This window comes from Thalassophryne amazonica, chromosome 6 (genome assembly GCF_902500255.1).
Source record: "Thalassophryne amazonica chromosome 6, fThaAma1.1, whole genome shotgun sequence".
In the NCBI taxonomy this organism is placed as follows: Eukaryota; Metazoa; Chordata; class Actinopteri; order Batrachoidiformes; family Batrachoididae; genus Thalassophryne; species Thalassophryne amazonica.
The window spans coordinates 69,404,986-69,427,340 of record NC_047108.1 but is presented as its reverse complement, the minus strand read 5'-3'; the positions used below and the strand labels follow the sequence as shown (position 1 = coordinate 69,427,340).

The 22,355-nt window shown below is 38.5% G+C and overlaps 1 protein-coding gene across 2 annotated transcripts; it reads right to left on the bottom strand.

The window, feature by feature from the left end:
* Positions 1–880: 880 nt before the first annotated feature.
* Positions 881–15,905, bottom strand: arf3a (ADP-ribosylation factor 3a). Of its 2 annotated transcripts, none has more exons than XM_034172418.1 (5): positions 15,795–15,905; positions 7,624–7,805; positions 5,613–5,723; positions 3,169–3,293; positions 881–3,094 (listed from the first exon to the last, which is right to left on the bottom strand). In XM_034172418.1, exons 2-5 carry the CDS (start codon positions 7,769–7,771, stop codon positions 2,933–2,935), a joined length of 546 nt encoding a protein of 181 aa, XP_034028309.1. In that variant the 5' UTR covers positions 7,772–7,805; positions 15,795–15,905; the 3' UTR covers positions 881–2,932. The 2 variants fall into 2 exon arrangements, with proteins under 2 accessions (XP_034028309.1, XP_034028308.1); XM_034172417.1 differs by having other exon boundaries at positions 7,624–7,820; positions 15,795–15,889.
* Between the last annotated feature and the right edge of the window lie 6,450 nt (positions 15,906–22,355).

The window sequence follows — 22,355 nt, the reverse complement described above, 5'->3', positions numbered from 1 at the left end:
GACATCCATCCATCCATCAATTTGAAAATGTTATTTCAGCACAGTTCTAATCAGCAATACAGCTGTGACTGAGGCTGTGATGATCAGAGCCAGCAACGGAGGCTATTTGTACAGCCCCATCATACTGTTTCGTGGAGCAGGGCCGGTCCAGCTTATAGGCAGTGTAGGCAATTGCTAAGGATGCCGTCCATCCAAAAGTGTTTAAAACTGAAAGGGGTCAACTTTACAACCCTTGCAGTTTTGTATTATCATACATATACCAGGGTTCTCACCAGGATTTTTTCACAGCATGGGGGGAACTTCGCGGGGCATAACCACATGATGAGCCTTGCAGGCGCAAGTATTGTGGGAGGGTCCGGGTGCATTAATAAATAAATAAATAGAAATTTATAACCCTCTGAAACACAATTTCCTGCATTTTGAGTGTCACTTTGTATTGTTAACTGGGACATTAAATAACTTATAGCATGTCCTTTAAAAAAGAAAGAAAGAAAAAAACAAACAAAAAAACAAAGCAAAACAGAAAAGCCGCCCTATGCTGGTTAAAACACATCATAGGTGCCCAAATCACAGTATAGGGGCCCCCTATACTCAACTGCACTGGCGAGAACCCTGTATATGAATTAAAACTAATGCGATATGGTCCTGGGAAGACAAAAAACAAAAAACATAGTGACAGGTTCAAGGTGGCACAATGTTGTCTTTCTTTGGTTTGGTAAGATTAGACCTTACTTGTGCGAAGCACCTTGAGGCAACTTTATTGTGATTTGGCGCGATATAAATGAAAATAAACTGAAAATTAATTGAAAAAGAAAAAAGAAATTTAACATGCAATGCCCGTAAGAGAGGGGTGATGAGAAAAAAAACACAACACAGCAAATTAGTATTATTCTTTATTGATTGATGTAGTGCCAGCAATCACTGAATCAACGTTTTCACCAATTTATGGTGTTTGTCACTTTAACCTCTTAATTTAAGGATTCAGATTGTTATTATTATTGTTATTATTACTACTTGGAATGTTACTGAATTTTTCTTGCATCACTTTTTTTATGCCAATAGTGATCAAAAAATGTTTAGCCACAACAGTACTGTGAGTGCACTAGTGTTACAGATCATAGGTGACAAATCTACTACCTGGAATGTTACTGAACATTCTGGACATTACTGGACATTCCTACATATAAACCAGTTATCAAAGAGAAATGAACCACTGGCAATATAAGGCCACAAAAACAAAACAAAACAATTTTCACACCAAACTTAATAAAGGGCATGTCACACACACACACAAGCTGCTGTCAGTTACACCAACACACTGACCCAAACATTTTCAATTTGACGGCAAATACCACTGTATTTTTTTCTTGTTACATAAATATATATACAGTTGCGGTGATATAGAAAAGCATGCTTTTGCATATTAGAAGGTTGCCCGGTAAACTTTACATTAAATCCCTAACATTGATCGGTACAGCAACATCTCAACCAGCAGCAGGAATTTAGACTAGCAAATATAGTCTGAGGAAACGGGCTATTATAATTCACTTTACTTACAGCTCTTTTACAGTATTAACATGCTTTATGATGCAACATTACGATCATCTGCTCTCCTGTTTTCTTCAAATTGTGATTTGTGTAAACACAAAAAAAAAAAAACTTATATCAACTTATAGTCTGATCAAAAAGAAATTCTCCACTCAAATATACAAGAAAAGAAAAATCTGACAGTTCATACTGTACAACAACAATGCATCCAAAGTTATTTTGTGCAACACAATATGCAGAAATGTATGTAATGTCACGTTGGTAAAAGATGACCAAATCAAGACTGCAAGCTGCGTGGGTTCTTCTGTGAGATATAGTGCAGCTTGCACAAACTAAACATTCGAAACAACATAAGCTTTCCAATACTGCCAATCGCATGCTCTGCGGCATCACGTCTCTGCACGATGGGACAACAGCAGCAATTAAGCCACAGAGCTGGTACAGTGTGCAGGTTCCATCACCAGTATGAGTGCAGCAATCATACCTCGCTGAAGCAAATTGTTATATCCCTTATTAAACCAGGCAAGAAAACAAACAAACAAACAAAAAAAACTATTATTATTTATTTTTTAATTTACAGCAGTTGCCTGCAGTCATTCACAGCTCATACAAACCCCATTAGCCAGAACTGAGATATCACCATGCAGAATGGGAAGCAGGAATATGCAGTTATACTGACGTTTATTTTTTGCTGACATAGCAGTAAATGCAGTGCAATAATGGGAGACAACATATGATGCAAACAAACGAAAATAAACAAATAAATAAACAGGAATAAATAAATTAATATAATGACAAAAACAAAGTGCTTAAGTTGATCAAGCGCATTTCGCATTTCAGATTAACAAACAAAAAACCCATTTACTTAATAGCTAAATTAACTTTAACAACATACGAATTGCGCTCTAGAGTGTATCGTCTGGTAAACTACTGGTATGAACACTATGCGACTGCATTTATCGAAGCCAGTATACAATTTGTACTCTGAATTATATGCATTCATATAACAAACCTGAATAACATTCTTTATAACTTAAGCTTCTGAGGGAAAATTCTCCATATTATTCTGTTATCACAACTCAAGATTCAGGACTTTTACTTTAGAAACAAATTCATTTAAAATATGGGTATATCTTTCCATGTTTATATGCCCTCAAATATTTGTGGCCGGCTTGTAAAATATAAGTCATTTAGGTAAACTTCAACACCATTGCTTTGCAAATAATTCAAAACAGACACAGCAGATTCAAACAAATTAATCAACTGAAGGAAGTAAAAGAGAAGTTTGGAGAAAGAAAGACATGGAGGAGTGTTTCATCACTACTCCAGTAAACACAAAGTATCGACTACCTGAAGGCGGCACTCAGCCTCGCGACTGGAATCTTCACTTTTTGTTCTTCAGCTGATTGGCCAGCCAGTCCAGGCCCTCGTACAGACCGTCTCCACTGGTGGCACATGTGGCCTGAATGTACCAGTTGCGATGACGTAGGGAGTGCAGCCCCAGTTTGTCTGTGATCTCGGCGGCATTCATGGCGTTGGGCAGGTCCTGCACAAAATCACATGCTTTGTTAGTAATGAGGGAGGAAACCAGTACAATAGTGGAAGAGATGCCAAGCATACTTGTTTGTTGGCAAAGACGAGAAGAACGGCATCCCGCAGCTCGTCTTCAGCCAGCATCCTCATGAGTTCCTCCCGAGCTTCGTTCACTCGCTCACGATCATTGCTGTCCACCACAAAGATCAGTCCTGCAGGGAGACCCAAACAGTAATGATGTCAAAGGACATAAAGATCAAGATGGTGACCACACGCAGTCACAAACACTTCTATTTGTTTTAGTCAAAGCCAGTAGGGGGCACAAATTGGTCCTGAATAACTTATAGTCTGGCTTTATGACTGCTGTACCTGTGAGATAAGAATTATGGGTAGCCAAACAATACAGGCATTTCATTGTGTGTTGACATGCAATCCTCCCAACTGTCAACAAGTCACTGGTTGAACTTACAGGTGCAGTCCAGTGAGTTGAACAACAAAATAACGGAACAGAAGGAGGAGCTCGATGTCAAACATCGAGTAACACTGACAAACTACAGGACATGAGAAACTGCTTTCTCTTCATTTTTGCATCAATATTTGACTTCTACAAGCATGTTAAATGTTAATCACATTTTTCTTCCACGTGAATATTTCACACCCATGTTAACAGGAGAAACCATAAAATGCAGATTTAGCAGGCTAGAGTTTGCATGGAGACAGTGTGAAATCAATACATCCCAAAGACAGAGCTTGATTTGTGTGAAATAACTTGAATCACATCAACTGACAACAAATTAGGTCAAAAACATGACAAAATAAGATCAAAGACTTACCGGGAGTGTTATTTATTTCTGTATAAGCGATTATTAAAAAACATTTTGGTCCTTTTGCTCAAACCAGGCCCATCTGAATTTATTCCTGATGAACTTTAAATTGTCTCTCTGCAGAAGAACATGTCCCTCCATTTGTTTTGTAGTTTCAACATGATGCGGAGTTCATGGTAAAATTGTAACAGTGTCTCTCATTGGCTGCTGTGTGGACCCGCGGCACATTAAGCCACCTTGACATTTGCACAAATTTGATCCCCACTCCGCCATGCAAATTCATCATGCCAGTGCGTGTCATGTAGATGGTGTGCTTGAAAGTGCAAAGCCTAGTTTGCGCACTATTCACATCATGCCATTGGTAGGTCTTCTTGATGTCAGCCACTTCCTCTATCTATCAATGGTACATTCCATGGAGGTGCTTGGTCTTCCATGATATCTCCTCCTCCTGTTCCTCATCACCCTCTGTCTTCAGCTGCCTGAGGCATTCTTGTAGCAGCTGATCAGTTGCTACAAGTCAGCTATATATGTTGTGTGTTGGGGGGTGTGGCTGGATATTTTGGTGTTCTTTTCTTTTCTTTGCTCTTCAGGTGGCATGAGAGCTGATTTGTCTGTGGAGAGGGTGCTGGCTGAAGAGTCCTCACCCTCATCAACATCATGTGTAGCACCTGTGACTGGTGCTCACATGCAACCTTAAAGACTTTCAGCTGAAGCAGATAATTGGATGGCGTTCTGCATTTAAGGCATGTGTGATTCAAGCAGAACTGCCGGGAACTCGACCTTGTGATGTCCGTTTGTGAGACGCTGAGGACCGCGCCTGGGTTTGACACATCGAGCCCGTGAAGCAAGGAAGGGTGAGGACACTTGCTGTCAGCACACATTAAAGGTGATTAAGTGTTCGACTAATCGTTGATAGTAACTTGGTGTTTTGTTATGCAGTATACTGGAATTGTGATGAGAATTGTGCAGTTTGCTTCTCACTGCTGTGGCGTGCAGGATAAGTGATCCTCCACTTGTTGTGAGAAGCTGCTCATTTGCATAAAGTTAAAAAATACAGACCTGAATGTGTTGCTGATAGCGTGTGTCTTTTGAAAGATATTGTTGTAACTGCTGACTTACCTCACCTCTTCTTTGCTTCACAGAGAGTCAGTTTGTCGTGTCCACCTGGGGGGTGTTTGTCTGGTGGTAGTGGGTCCAGGAACGCCGGGCTTCTATCCTTTTGGGCGCTTAAGAGCGTGCCAACAGTCACTCCACCAGAAGGACGCTATTTTTGTTTTTACACTTTTTAAGCACAGCGGGTGAAATAAATATATTGTTTTTGGAACCGCTTTTCTGGTTATTTGTAGCGCTGGGTTCCGTCTGACGCAGGTCCGCTCCTCAACCCGCGTCGACACATAACAATATATGTATATTTAATTTGCACCAAACTGAAAAGTCCAAAGGCCTGGACCAAACGAGGAAGGTGTGAAAGCACCCTAAAAGAGCAGGAGTTGATTATGCTAAAACCATGAAAAACATTTATTCTGAATGTTCTAAATGATGGTGATCAAGAAGACAAAAATATGAAAGTTGGAAGCACTCTAAAAATGACATTTAAAGTATTAGAAACGCCATTGGGTGCTTGGAGCAAGCGTAATAGGATCAGCCTTCTTAACGCTAATGTGGCCAATTACTGGATCATCTCAGAGGTTTTTTGGTCTGGCTCACCCTGGGTGTTCTGAAAGTAGTGCCTCCACAGGGGACGAATCTTGTCCTGGCCGCCCACATCCCACACTGTGAAGCTGATGTTCTTGTACTCCACCGTCTCTACATTAAAACCTGCACACAAGACAAGCCAACGTCAACTGCATGAAATGATTTTATATTTTTTCAGACTTGCAGTGGTGCGCTATACCTCTTTACATCACAGTGACACATGGATTAACTACTGCTGTCATGATAGAGCAAAAAATACTTTATAAATCATTTATTAGAATTAACTGATGACAATTTTTGGGTTTGGGGGTGCTAAAAATTGGCCATTCTAGGGGTACCCAAAGGGGAAAAGCCAGGTACAACAGCCCAAGTCCCTTCATCATGTCCAGAAGGCTGGGGAAGTTTGTTGAGTGGGCAATCTCATTCTGGGTTGGCCAGTACATGGCCCTCAGTGAGGCAGTCGGAGTCCGTGGACATTTTTAAGTCAAGACTTAAAACCTATTTTTATTCTCTTTTCTTATGAGTAGTTTTTATTTTATGTTTTATTCTTTTACTTCTGTTTTTAATTAGGTATTTGAATTTTTTATTTTTATTTATTTATTTTAATTTTTTATGTTGAACACCTTGAGACGGCTTTTGTTGTAATTTGGCACTGATTAAATTGAAATTGAACATTTTATTTAGTCTTAAAGTGGTTACTGGATCCTTAAACTCTGGACATAATAAACTCTACATTGTGGATCCTTGATCTCTGGACATAAACAGAAATAAAATCTGTTAGTTTTTGTCAAAAGCATTTCCTTTCAGACATTATTATTGGCATGAATGTCTTTCCATACCTATGAGCTGAGCTCTTGCAGCTGTGCTGCAGGTCAGATTTATAAAGAATGCAGCACGTCTCATTTTGGGAGGAAAAAACATTTTAGTCGATTGTAGTTTATTGTCTATATTGCAACGTTTGTAAGAGGTGTCATTTTATTTAAAGCGGCGATTCATTTTGAAGTTATTAATTCCGAGCGGACTCTCAGCAGAAGAGTCGCGCAGCGTTTGAAGCATGGAACAGAGGACGATTCTCATTTCTCGACTGCAACAAGAGTCCCAGTTAGTGACTTTAATCCACACAAAAGTGACTCATGATATTTTATTGGCTTTCAGAGGGGTTAAGAAGTGGACTTACTGCTTCTGAAGAGCAGTGAATCAAAGAGCCACGAGCCATTGAATCAAAGCATTGCTTCGATTCACGCTTCAAACTGGAGTCGCGCTGCAGAAACGGTTGATTACAGACACTGTATTGAAAATCGTAACGGTCCAAAATCAGCATAACGGTCCAAAATTATAGCGTAACAGGCCGTAACGCAAGTTTGAGCTAGCTAGAACCCTGTATGACCTCCCACCTATCCCAGATTCCAGAGAACTGCTAGGGCGCAACTAAAATTGCCTCAAGAAAAGACAGCTCACTTACAGCTCAGAGATCAAAACCAATAGTTTTGAAAGCCTATCCCTGAGCCTTGTTGAGTGTCATGACAAAGCACAGCTTGAGAGGAAACTATGCTGCTGTCATTGTTACTTGCAAAAAAGAAGGTAAAAAAAAAAAAAAAAAAGACGCCAACCTATTAGCACACTTGCTGATGATAATGCAGCACAAAAGTGTCCCTCCCTTATACTAATATGACCCCCCTCCCCCCCCATGTCAATATGCAGAAAAGTGCTCATAGCCTATGTCACTCCCCGTATGTCATTGTATGTGTGCCAAGTGTGCTCAATTCTGAGGTGCCGTTTGGACACACACACACACACATGCATGTACACACACATGTCTCTTAGTATATAGATTTCACCAAACAAAAATACAGAGGAAAGTCTAGCTTAAACTTCTTCAAAGTGATGATTTGGTGACTTTCTCTGCTATCTGTAAACTGATTATCTTTTTGGTGTACACAGTTGACTTTGGACAAAACAAGATGTCACCATGGCTGTCAGAAATTGTAATTTCTGAAATTATTTTGACTAAATGATCACTCACCGATTGTGGGGATGGTGGTGACGATTTCGCCCAGCTTCAGCTTGTAGAGGATGGTGGTTTTCCCTGCAGCATCCAGACCCACCATGAGAATCCTCATCTCTTTCTTCCCTATGAGGCTCTTCAACAAGTTGCCAAAGATGTTTCCCATGATGACTGGCAACGCTCACCTCACTGCAACAGAACTAAAGCAGCAGGAACTGAAAAGAACAGTTTCCACATGTAGCAACAAAGCAGCCAACACAAACACCCAACCACATTTACAAAGTTCAAACCACTAAAAATCCCACAGTAAGACAAAGTACATCTTCAAAAGCAACTCTCAACATTACCACCTTGTTAAACTCAAAGCCACCTCAGAGGAAAGTCAGTAAATGCATACTTTACACCTTGCCAGGCGGCTGACCTGACTTACTGACAGCTCACTGGAGAAACTGACTGCTGTCCTGGTTCTCTGCTGTGGATCAGTTTCATGTGGTGCAGTATGGTCACCCTTTAGGCAGTCAACATTTAACCAGCTATAGTATGTATTATTTTTTATTCTTATTATTAATAATATATACATTATAATAGCCAAGTGGCCTCTGTGTGCATGTATGTGTGTGTGTATGGCTTCGATCACAGAGAAACTGGGAAGAGTTGACATTTCCCGTTTGGGATGCTTATGTATTTTGGGTCAAGGATCAACGCTACGAAAACGGAAAGTTGATAGGACTAATATTTTTGGAGAAATTTGCGATATTAACTAACAACAGTGAACAATGGACACTGTGCTACAATGCACCATGGGAGTTCAGGGTTTGGGGGTTTTAATGTTGTTATTGTGTTTTATGTTGTGTTGTTAGTGTTACTGATTTATTGTGTTTTTGTAGTTCAGTTGGTTTATTAAGTTGTTGCCATTACCATGGGTGAGTTATTTGTCATGTTGCCATTACCACAAGTGATCAGTGTAATGTGTTTGATGTCTTCCTTCACCATATCTGTTTTTGGGTGTGTAAAAATGAAAGCCCTGCTTGTAGCAGAATGCAGAAAAGACAAAAAGCTGTGTGTGTGTGGGTGTGTGTGTGTATAACTTCGATCACGGACAAACTAGGGAGACCTGACATTTGCTGTTTGGTATGCTTATGTATTTTGCGTCAAGGATGAATGCCGCCAAAATGCAACGTTGACAGGACTAACATTTTTAGAGAAATTACAGATATTAGCTAACAACATTGAACAATGGACATTGATTACATTCTGGACTCACATGCCATTCCAGCAGGGGGCGGTAAATCACCTATATATTAAAAGTGTGCATGTGTGAGTTTATTTATTAAGTTCAATGTAAGTACATAATATAACTGTAAATACATAAAAAATACAGGGTGTCCCCAAAAAGTTCCACAAAATCATTTAGCTAACTAATTCTGCAATAGCTAATTAGAGCCCGACCGATATATCAGCCGGCTGATATTATCGGCCAATATAAGCCCTTTTCAAAGTACTCACCATCGGCCGAAATTTTGCCGATAAAACGCCGATCGCCGTCACACTGCACTGATCGGCTTGACAAAAGCATACAAGTAAGTTTATAAGGATGTTGTTTATAATAACTTTGTGATTACATTCACCCCACATTTCTCACGTTTCAGTTCAACTCAGTTTGATTAACTCAGTTGTAGTAATGTGTCAAATGTACTTCATTGCATCGGTCACACTATTTATTAAGCCCACGTTGTGTAGACCTTATTTCTAGAATGAAAATCATCCATTTACTGCTAAGAGGTTGAAACAGGCCTTACGGCCCAATACGATATAATTTTGGACCGTTACACTTATTTTGGACCGTGTAATCAACCGTTTCTGCAGCGCGACTCCAGTTTGAAGCGTGAATCACTGAAGCAATGCTTCGATTCAATGGCTCGTGGCTCTTTGATTCGCTGCTCTTCAGAAGTGGTAAGTCTGCTTCTTAACCCCTCTCAAAGCCATTTGAAGGGGTTAAGGGGGTCAATGGCTATCATGAGTCATTTTTGTGTGTATTAAAGTCATTAACTGGGACTCTTGTCTTGTTGCAGTCAAACGAGAATCATCCTCCGTTCCTTTGTCACAGATTCAAACGATGCTTTAAATAAAATGACACCTCTTACAAATGTTGCAATACAGACAATAAACTACAATCGACTAAAACGTTTTTTCAAAAAAAAAAAAAAAAAAAAGAGAGACGTCTATGAGCTGTAGAACTCAGCTCATAGGTATGGAAATATACTCAACAAAAATATAAACGCAACACTTTTGGTTTTGCTCCCATTTTGTATGAGATTAACTCAACGATCTAAAACTTTTTCCACATACACAATATCACCATTTCCCTCAAATACTGTGCACAAACCAGTCTAAATCTGTGATAGTGAGCACTTCTCCTTTGCTGAGATAATCCATCCCACCTCACAGGTGTGCCATATCAAGATGCTGATTAGACACCATGATTAGTGCACAGGTGTGCCTTAGACTGCCCACAATAAAAGGCCACTCTGAAAGGTGCAGTTTTGTTTTATTGGGGGGGGGGATACCAGTCAGTATCTGGTGTGACCACCATTTGCCTCATGCAGTGCAACACATCTCCTTCGCATCATCTGTGAAGAGAACACCTCTCCAAAGTGCCAAACAGCAGCGAATGTGAGCATTTGCCCACTCAAATCGGTTACGACGACGAACTGGAGTCAGGTCGAGACCCCGATGAGGACGACGAGCATGCAGATGAGCTTCCCTGAGACAGTTTCTGACAGTTTGTGCAGAAATTCTTTGGTTATGCAAACCGATTGTTCCAGCAGCTGTCCGAGTGGCTGGTCTCAGACGATCTTGGAGGTGAACATGCTGGATGTGGAGGTCCTGGGCTGGTGTGGTTACACGTGGTCTGCGGTTGTGAGGCTGGTTGGATGTACTGCCCAATTCTCTGAAATGCCTTTGGAGACGGCTTATGGTAGAGAAATGAACATTCAATACACGAGCAACAGTTCTGGTTGACATTCCTGCTGTCAGCATGCCAATTGCACGCTCCCTCAAATCTTGCGACATCTGTGGCATTGTGCTGTGTGATAAAACTGCACCTTTCAGAGTGGCCTTTTATTGTGGGCAGTCTAAGGCACACCTGTGCACTAATCATGGTGTCTAATCAGCATCTTGATATGGCACACCTGTGAGGTGGGATGGATTATCTCAGCAAAGGAGAAGTGCTCACTATCACAGATTTAGACTGGTTTGTGCACAGTATTTGAGAGAAATGGTGATATTGTATATGTGGAAAAAGTTTTAGATCTTTGAGTTCATCTCATACAAAATGGGAGCAAAACCAAAAGTGTTGCGTTTATATTTTTGTTGAGTATACATTCATGCCACTAATAATGTCTGAAAGGAAATGCTTTTGACAAAAAGTAAGATTTTATTTCTGTTTATGTCCAGAGATCAAGGATCCACCATGTAGAGTTTAAGGATCCAGTAACCAATTTCATATTTATTTACTTTATGACTCAATAAAATGTTGTTCAATTTCAATGTAATCAGCTTATAAAGCGCCAAATTACAACAAAAGCCGTCTCAAGGTGCCTCACACAGAACAGTTCAAAAAAAAAAAAAAAAAAAAATTCAAATACCTAATTAAAAACAGAAGTAAAAGAATAAAACATAAAATTAAAAACTACTCATAAGAAAGTGAATAAATATGTTTTAAGTCTTGACTTAAAAATGTCCACGGACTCTGATCACCTCACTGAGGGCCATGTACTGGCTAAGCCAGAATGACACTGCCCACTCAACAAACTTCCCCAGCCTTCTGGCCATGATGAAGGGACTTGAGCTGTCGTACTTGGCTTTTCCCCTTTGGGTACCCCTAGAATGGCTAATTTTTAGCTTAAATTTTCAAAAGCTGCCCCCCTTCTGTTCCGTTATGTTAACATAATGTTTACATAATGAAAACTATCCTGCTAGTCCTATCATCTGTTTGATTTCCACCCAAAGGGACCAAGAATGAAGGGCGGATGTTTCAAGATTTGTTGAATAACTTTTGTAGAGTTTTTTTTTTTTTTTGTAATGTTATTTATCTTTTCCTTAGAGATTAATGCAACTTTGCACAGATTTTTTTTTGTAATGTTATTTATCTTTTCCTTAGAGATTAATGCAACTTTGCACAGATTTTTTTGTACTAGACAGTTCTTTGTTACTGTTCTTGAAAATTGCACAAACATACTACAGGGTCTTGTGAAAAGAATCTTATTTTACTGTTATATGATAGTTTCCTCACATGTTATATCAGGGTCCATGTTTTATTGTTAAAATGTTCTACCAGCACATTGCATTTTTTGAACTTGAAAATTCTTCTCTGTTATAAAGTTAATATGAGGACAAAGCTTCAGCTTTTAGCTCATACCTTTTTTGTTAAGGGTCCAAAAAAGAACATTTTATTCTTAAAAAAAAAAAATAATAATAATATCGGCTGATTTATCAGCTATCGGCAAATCAGCCGATTTATCGATTATCTGCATTTTTTTCATCCAAATATCGTTATTGGCATCGGCCTCAAAAAATCCATATCAGTTGGGCTCTATAGCTAATCTTAATTCTGGTTCTTTTTTTTCCAGACATCAAGATATATGTGAGGAATTTCTTTTGATGTAGTTTGAGAATGATCCAATGAGGAAGCCGCTTACAATCAAGCAAAAGGGGAAACTGTTGGAATTCTATGAGACCAAGTCAATCGTGCAAACCCAACAACAATATCAGTGTCATTTTGCAGTTAGAAAAGCTACAGACAAAAAGACAATTGGAGGATTGAAAAGAAGTTTCAAACTGATAGAACTGTTCACAATGTTAAAGGGATATCTTGATGACCTTGGGGGGGGGGGGGGGGGGGGGGGGGGGGGAGTTAGCGGTGCACCTATATCATTATCAAAAAGTGTAGATTTTCTATGGCTTTATTTTTGTGGCACTTTTTGGGATAATAATAATAATAATAATAATATGTAATAATAGTGTGTATATGATAACAAGAACCTAAACAATTTATAAATACATTAATCCAGTACATTAACATAAAAAATAGATAATTAACAGGAAATAAAAGGGTTGAGCTCTTCTTCTAAAACCTGGTGAGGTCTAAGGTTCTAAAAACATTCTGGACTCTCAAGCCATTCCTGCTCAATATAGAAAGTATAGATAATTTATTACCACCCTTGAAAAATGTCAGTTACCTATTTTATAAACACTACCCACTCTAGAGCCCATGGATCCCCATGGGAAACACACTAGTTATATTTATAAGATGACCTTCAGCAAACTGAGTAACAATAAGACTGAGAAAATTTTTTAAAGCTCCCACACTACCAGGGACAGTTGCACTACCTCTACCTCAACTCACAGGATATGTTTTTGCACAATTGCTTTTTTTTTCCTCCCATTGACCTTGACCAGTGTTAATGCTTGTTGTGTATATGTATGTCTTGAAATGTCCATGTGGGCATTATGTGTATTTGTGTAAGCTAACTTGACACCTTAATTTCACCCTGGGGATCAATAAAGTTACTCTACTCTACTCTACTCTACTGTCATGGTGTGGAAGCTAAAGAACTAGGCACCGTCTGCTTGTGTGTGTGTGTGTCCATCAGTGGCTTTCACCATATGATTACTCAGCACCAAATTGCCATAGACGCCAGATATTTGGGACCTACTTTTTTGGGGTTAAATCAGGGAGTATACAGATGTCAGCAAGTGTCTACCGTACCAACTGTGGGGGAACTACTTCAGCACTCTTGTTTTTAGGCACAAACAGAACTGTGTCTTGCTCACTGGCCATTCAGAAGAAATGACCCAGATGAGCTGACCACGTTCCTTTTTATACTTCCATCACTGAGCATGACGTTACCCTAAAATGGCCTAACGCTACAATTTGGGGCAGCAAACACAATTTTTAAGAAACAAGCCATATTTTTACACAATCAGGTCTGCTTCTGAAGAGATTCTGCAATTTTCCAACAAGTAAACCTCTTGAGTTAATAGTGTAAGGTGGCTAAAATAAGCTTCCTTTTTCTGGCACTGTGACGCACATGACTGTGATTCATGAAAAGGTGTTCACACTACGGCTGCAGCTGAGTTACTCCTGACACTCAGGAGGTTTTGCTTTGGATCTCATTTTGCTTGTCTGTTTCTTTGTTAGGAAAATTACTCAGAAAATTTTCAATATATTGTCATTTTATTTTCTTTTTTATTTATTGCAAAGGTAAGCCTTATGACAAATACTTTGTAATATATTTTATATCATAGTATAAAAAAGGCTCATTTTAGGTCGTCTGTTTTATTGTTTTCTGTTCATAGTGCAAATAATAATAATAATAATAAAAATCCTCCAAAACAATATGGTATCAATACTGTTGCAAATGAGTATCTAATCTGATACTAATTTTTAGTATCAATAAGTATCCAAATATCGATTTTTTTTATAACCTTTCCTGCTACAAGGAAAATTATGGCTTTAAATGACTTGCTTTGGACCATACTGAGTACATATTTACACTCCTGATTGTTCCGCAAGATGCACCCAATAAGTTCAGTTTGCGCTGAGTGACACATCCACACTGCAGCAGGAACAGACACAAAAATAGGTCTTAAACAGACCTCTTGAAAGACATCACCTCAGAATCTATGTATGTGGACTCTTTTGTATTAACTATAATCCTTATATTTACTTTGTCCAATCACGTACGGCTCTAAAAATAGAGTGACAACATATAAAAAAGGTCCATGCAAGATTTCTTATTACAACCTTTAAATATCAAAACAATACACTTCATCAATCACATTTTGATTGTCTTATTGGTATACAGAGGCAAAAATTACAAAAGTAGCACCACCAGGTGGGTTTTATTATATATTTGTGCAAAAGATTAGCGAAATTTTTTGAATATCAACAAAAAACAACTGTGAAATTATAGCATTATAACTTATTCTAAGTTATAACTGAGTGACGGAATGCTGTCATGTCGCAATAACTGTCGTGAGAAGTGTAATTCCAGTAGCCATGGCAATAGATCGTTACGTCCCTCTTAATATATGCATTTCAATGCTGATTTCTTTTACTCTAATACTGCCTTAACTTCACCTCTCATAATGTTTAACAAGCTCTCCTTCTGTTACTTCCATCATATATACTGTCATGTGTTTTAAAATGTCATGTGACTCAGGCATCTTGACACTTGCATGAATTTGATCCCCCCCACTGACACGCAATCTGGTGTGCCAGCAAGTAAACAGTGTAAACATTGTAAACTGTTGTACACTGTGCGTGAGTTGTGCTACATGCAGCTGCGTGCAAATGCGCAAAGAAAACTTTTGAAATGTTCAAAAATTCTGGCACGCATTAATTTTGTGAACTAGTCGTGAACATTGCCCAAACTGTTCGAAAACACTGTGTCACTGCGTGTTAGTACGTCTCACTTCCGCAGTGCAGCACATCTGAACACTTCCATTATGTGCATTTTTAACTGGTTCAGTTTTTGCATGTTTGGAGGGTAATGGAAACCTGCCTAATGTCCAAATACTTATGGCCTGATTGTAGCTTTGCTGATATTTCAATGGATTCTTGGTCCTTATCATATTATTGTACAGTACTGGACAAAACTGCATTCTCAATGCAAACGGTCTGAGTGTTTGAGTAAGAGTAGATCATCTCAGTGCTGCGATATATGTTGATTTGGCGGTGATTTTGTATTTACCGTGGAGTCAGAATGACCTGTCCTAGTTGCTAGGTGCTAGCTACATTAGCTTGTACTACAACAGCTGCAGTGGAACTGTACATCTGTCATAACGCAACTGCGCTCCTGCTGCAGTAAAAAAAGAAGAAAAAAAAAACAGGCGGCGGATTTAATGAACAAAATTACACACAGCTACACACGGTAATTCAAACGTAGGCGACCATATTATGTCCTTTCTTTGGTGTTGAAAAATATGTTATGAATTAGCGTGCTGTGCTCGTTCCTACAGTCACGACAAGAGCGCCAATCGGCCTAATGTCGTCGATTATCGGCCGCAGACTTACGAAGACTCGTCCAAGAGGTATCTTTAACATAGCGACAGTAAGATTTCGTCGTTTTTTCAACCAATAAACATATTTCATTAATTATACGATGCGTCTCATTCACACTTACCCGTGAACGGCAGGCAGCCAGCTGGATTCAGGAGGTGAAGGACCGGATGATAGTCTCGCGATGTCTTATGGAGCTGATATGAGCAGTTCTCGCGATGTTTTAATATGCCACTCAGGACCACTTCACTTTTTTCCCCCCAAAACTCACAGCAATTCAGTTAGAATTTATCTTTATGAAAATAAATAAACAAGATTCAAATAAATAAATGAGGTTCAAATACTGTTGAACATAGCTTTATTTTAAAAGATCAAATAGTGTGCTTATTTGTGAATTAATGTGACATACTTGTGATATACACACATTGCTGTGTTTATATGCTATTTGTGTGCTGTTTGCAGGAATGAAATGTAACAGAGGGTCTAGATGAAAACACGTTTGAATAATTAATACAGGAATCATCTTAATGAATAAGTAACTGGCTGACTGTAATAGGATGCCAAGTGACGCTTCCTGGCAGCAGCCGTCTGTGTGTCACACATAATGAGGTGACAGAAGGCAGCAAAACTCAGACTGATTCAATATTGCAGCAGTTTGCTCATCTCAAGCCATGATTTCATTAGAGGGACTTCAAAAATTGCTTAACACAGAGTAGTTTAAAACATTATGATAATGTGTCAGTGAGTGTCAGTGAGAAAATACTGTGTTTCAGATCGAAACCATTGTGTGCTCAAACTGTGGCCTAGATTCATGAAATTTACCTCATCAGAAAGAGATGAAATTTGGTACAGTGGGTCAGTAATGACACAGATCCACATTTGGTATTTGGATTACAAATACGCTAGAGCTAGACCACAAATTTGCTAAACATGAAGTGGATGGGGTGGTTTGACTCACAATGAAGCACAGGGAATCTAGGCTTTAACTTGGTGCATGTTTGACATGGACGTGTGCTACTTTGGAGGTGGATCCAACCAAAAGTCATCTGCTGTCTTGTTAATTTATCAGCGATGTCTTCAAATTCCCACTTTAACAAAGATCTGGTAGGAAGGTGTGGAATTTTTCTGAGACAATGGAGAAGGCATGCACCCTTGTCGATAGATAGATAGATAGATAGATAGATAGATAGATAGATAGATAGATAGATAGATAGATAGATAGATAGATAGATAGATAGATAGATAGATAGATAGATAGATAGATAGATAGATAGATAGATAGATAGATAGATAGATAGATAGATAGATAGATAGATAGATAGATAGATAGATAGATAGATAGATAGATAGATAGATAGATAGATAGATAGATAGATAGTCTTTACACAGCAATTCAAAAACAGTAAATGGCATCAGCTTAACCAAATTAAAATCACACAAAATGAGGATAAATTCATTACAATTCAGTGGACTTTGATGCACCAAATTGATTCAAAGACCAGCTATGTGTTGCCTAAGTATCGGGGTCAATGTGAGGCATTGCTGTGTAAAGCATTTTGAGCGTGTGATGCAGATGGAAACACACTATAGCTATAAATGCAGTCCATTTACCATTTATAGATAGATAGATAGATAGATAGATAGATAGATAGATAGATAGATAGATAGATAGATAGATAGATAGATAGATAGATAGATAGATAGATAGATAGATAGATAGATAGATAGATAGATAGATAGATAGATAGATAGATAGATAGACGACTTATTTTCTCAAAAGCGACTAGAGACAAATCTAGCTACTTTTCCTGGCATTACCGGAGACTTTTCTGATGTTTGGCGACTAAAAGTGAAAGTGTGTTGTCACCGAGTGGCAGCGGGTCTCCCCCTCCTCCACAGCCTGCAGCAGCCTGTAAAGCACTGAGCGAAGAGATATCTACAACCCTCCTCACTTGGACTCGGTCCCCAGACTTTAAGAAGCCCTGGCCTTGAGAAGTTATTTTATTTTAATAAGTGATGGCCAATTTTAATGGTGAAATAAATAAACAAACCAAGAATTAAGTTTATTTGTGGTTCTAAATATTTTTAAGGTGGTTTTACTAACTTTTTTGTCTCTCCCACAATGTTTTTGTTTTCAAAACTTTATTTTAAAAAATATATATTAACAAACATTAAATGAACAGAAAGAGATAGAAAATAAAATAAATTGTACAAAAGTAAATGGATTATTTAACATTAATTCTCTTTTTTTTTAAAAAATCCCTTATAGAGTGTGACAGTTTTGGACAAGTACATTTTTCTGGCAAAAAATATGAAGGCTGAATACAATTGAACAGGGCTTCATGCTGGAATTGTTGTGCTGCTCTTTATTTGTGGAAAGGTTTTGTTAAAAGCTGTTTACTAGGAATGTATTTTTAAATAATATTTCATATATTTGTTGTTTATTTGAGAACATTTTATTTAACTTATTACCAGGCAGCACTTTGCAATTATTTGATTTTCCAGTTTGTATAATGCTACAATAAATTGTTGGTTTAAACAACAAGCAAATTTAGTTTTGCATTTTGTTCCCATACTGTACCGAAAATGAACTGAACCGTGACCTCAGAACTGAGGTACGTACCGAACCGTGAATTTTGTGTATCGTTAATAGATAGATAATAGATAGACAGATCCCATAGATATGTCTGCCACCTGATGGTTGGCTAGTTGATGCTGTGTTAATGATGGATTAAGAGCAGGTGTGGCTGTCAGTGAGAGGGACAGGCCATTGCATGACATAGTCATATCTCCACTCAACCATGCAGAAAGAATTTTTGGAAAAATTTAGCCATGAAACAAAGAAGATCAAGAAAGATGCTTGAGAGAGAGAGAGAGAGAGAGAGAGAGGAGAGAGAGAGAGAGAGAGAGAGAGAGAGAGAGAGAGAGAGAGAGAGAGAGAGAGAGAGAGCATTTTCTACAGACATTTACTAAATCAGAGTAATAAAGAGTGGAGCTGGGCCAGAATCTCTGACTTTTACAGTGTACACTGGCATTTGTCATGGATGTGTTCTGGCTCCTACACTGAAAAAAGTGAAACACAGTGCACTTCATTCAAAGTACTTATTTACATTGGTCTAATGGAAAATTGTGGTTTCCAGTTTAAATCTGCTGGAATCACTTTACAAAATTATAAATATACATTGTGAGAAACTAAAAAAATTAGCTGTAACAAATTACATCAATTTTTTTAAGTTGATCCAAAAGTAGCATTTTTTCAGTGTACACTGTTTAATGCTTGTATGGACTGGGTGTTGGGTACGGTTCTGGAAACCAGCAGAGTAAGTGTTTTTGATGGTGAGGAAAGGTTTACTGACCTTGACTTCATAGACGATGCTGTGATTTTTGAGTGAAAAATTGGAATGTCTGGGTTTACGATTATCCTGAATCAAGGTTAAGATCCAGGCTTTAAATGTGTTCTTAGACTCAACCATCAGAAATGTATGTACCTGTACATGGTGAAAGTGTTAAACTTGGATAGATAATATCTCAGCGGTGACATTGGTACCATTGACCTTTAAAATCTTGAGACAACTGGGAAGCGCTGGACAATGATGTTTAGTAATGGAGATATCTTTGCAGGAGAATGAGGGCCCAAGTCTTTTGGGTGCTACTGCTTCCTGTCTTAGTGTATGTTTGCAAGAGTTGGACACTAACCAGTAACTAAGGTGATAACTAAATGTATTTGGTCCTAGGTTTCTTCAGAGAATCCTTTAGTTCAACTGGAGTGACTTTGCATCAAATGAATGAATGGTTACTATATTGGTCTGTTGGGGTTTTTGCCACCCACAGCCCAAGGTGGTTCCATAGTGTTTTAAATACATTGACAAGACACAAGGACATACTTCAAGACCTGACCTAAGATAAATTAATCATTATTTTTTTATTGTTTCACAGCGGTTACTTTCTAAAATACAAATAGGACAATCACAAGTCCACACAACCCTGCAGGAAGGAATTTACATAATGTAGCCCAAGCAGACATACATTTTCCATACATTGTGGTACTGAAGGTCCATGTAGCTTCAAATTAACATCTTTGTAATTACGTTCATTTCCAAAGCTTAGCAGTACGGGACCTGGTTTGTACTTGGATGGGAGACCTCTTTGGAATGCCAGCGGCTGTGTGTGTTTCTCCGGGTAAAACTGGAGTTGTGGCAGGAAGGGCATCCGGCGTAAAACTTGTGCCAGCTACCAATGCGGATCTGGCTGTATCCACTGTGGCGACCCCAAACACAAAACAGGAGCAGCCAAATAGACAACAACAACATGTCTGGTGGCAATCGCAGCCAGTCTACTCTGTGTAAGCCTGATCCTGTCAGATCTCAGACGCTAAGCAGTGTGGGGCCTGGTTAGTACGTGGATGGGATACCGCTTTTAAACACCGGGGCTGTGTGTGTTTCTCCAGGTAAAACTGGAGTTGCACCAGGAAGGGCATCTGGCATAAAACTTGTGCCAAATACCAATGCAGATCTGGCTGAATCCACTGTGGTGACCCTAAACGTATGGGAGCAGCCGAACGGACAACAACATGTCTGGTAGCAATCAAAACCACGGCACAAACAGCATGCGCCAATGAGTCACAGTTCCAGGATCATGTAACTCTTTCAGTGCTATAAAAAAGAATATGTTCTTGCAAATATTGTTGTTGTTTTCTACATTTAAAATGCTAAATATGAGTGAATTATTTTGATGATTATATTTGGATTGTTTTACCATATTTGTGAGAGAAAGAATGAGCTTTGACAAATCTGCTTATTGCTGCCATCTTCAGGCCACACATAGAAAGAATATTGGCAAAAGGGAAAGGAGTCAGTCAATGTGCCAGTCATGAATTTTGACCTAATAGGTACCACTTAAGGGGAAAAAAAACGACACTTAGAATCCCGCCTCAGTGTATCATGACCTACAAAAAAATGTATGATAGCCACCCAGGGTGGGAGCTGTAGCCAGGTATGGGGTCAATGAAGAATTACACAGAGGTCAAACTTTAAAAATGCTCCAATCATGTTGAAAACTATATCACATTATTTGTCTGATCATAACAGTTCCAAAAAGGTATAGTTTGTATAGTTTGTATAGTATATCATACTATCTATGATGGAATGTTCTGGAGTTATGGGGTAAAAACAGCACAAATGGTGACAAATGTCAATTTCAGTTTGTACAGGGGTCAAAAGTTAAAGTTGCTCCAATTTCAGCAAAAAATGATGCAAATTATTGGTTGAAATAAAAGGATCAATAATTGGAATAGTTTTGACTGTTGAATGCTTTGTCTCCAAAGACTTTAGGAAGGGCTCCCACAAACATGGAGTAACTCTCCTAAAAGGTCAGGCCGTAGAAATTGTGAGCACCTATAAATATCTGGGTACTGTTATGGATGACAAACTCACTTTTGAGTCAAATTGTGAAGTGGTGTGTAAAAAAGGTCACCAGCGCTTGTTCTGTCTTAAAAAAAACTGGCATCCTTTCACATTGACAAATCTTTGTTAACAATGTTTTATCGTTGTTATATCGAATCTGTTTTATCTTTTTGTTTGGTGTCATGGTTTGGAAATTTGTCAGTTAAAAATAAAAACAGTCTGAATCAGATTGTAAAATGGGCGAGCAAAATCATTGGTGGAGAGACTCAGCTGTATCCAACCTCTCTGTACATGAGGCAGGTCCAGAGATTGGTTGAGGCAGTTCTAAAGGACGCCTCACATCCTCTTTTTGATCAGTTTGAACTGCTCCCTTCAGAACGGAGGTATAAAGTTCCTTTTTGTAGAACTAAGCGCTATAAGAGCACTTTTATTCCTGCTGCTATTAGTGCACTTAACAGACGACCTTGATTGTATATTTAATTAATTTATCCGCTTTTTTGCTTTGAGATGGCACACGCTCTGTGACTTTTGTTCTGGCGCCATGCTATTGGCCTGTACTTGCACTGCTTTATTGGTATTGTATTCTTATATTTTTTATATTGTATTTTTATATTTTCATTGTATTTTTATATTTTTAATTATATTTAGGGTATTTTTATCGGTTTTTATGTGTTATGTGATTGTTATGAATGGTGTGACTCACTGCCAAAACAAATTTACCTTTTGGTACAAATAAAGTAACCTTGAACCTTGAACCAATGTAAAGGTCAAACAAGGTCAACATCCATTGAATTCTATGACATGTGACATATGTTACCCTGTAACGTGATAACTAAACATGACAGATGGTGCAAAATATTCCTTTTTAGAACCCTATTAACCCAAACAGTAATTTGCATGATTTCTTTTACTGAAATTGGAGCAACTTTAATATTTGTTCCCTGTACAAACTGAAATTGGCCTTTGTCACCATTTTTGCTGTTTTGGCCCCATAACTCCAGAACATTCAGTCATAGATAGTCCAAACTATACCTTTTTGGAATGGTTATGATCAGACAAGTAATGTGATATAGCTTTCAACATGACTGGAGCATTTTTAAAGTTTGACGTCTGTGTAATTCTTCATTGATCCCTACCTGGCTACAGCTACCACCCTGGAATGGCTATCATACATTTTTGTGTAGGCCATGACACACTGAGGCTGGATTGTAAGTGTTGTTTTTTCCCCTTAAGTGGTACCAAAAAACCTGCTTGGCCCATGGACTAAATCATGTTTGCTGTTT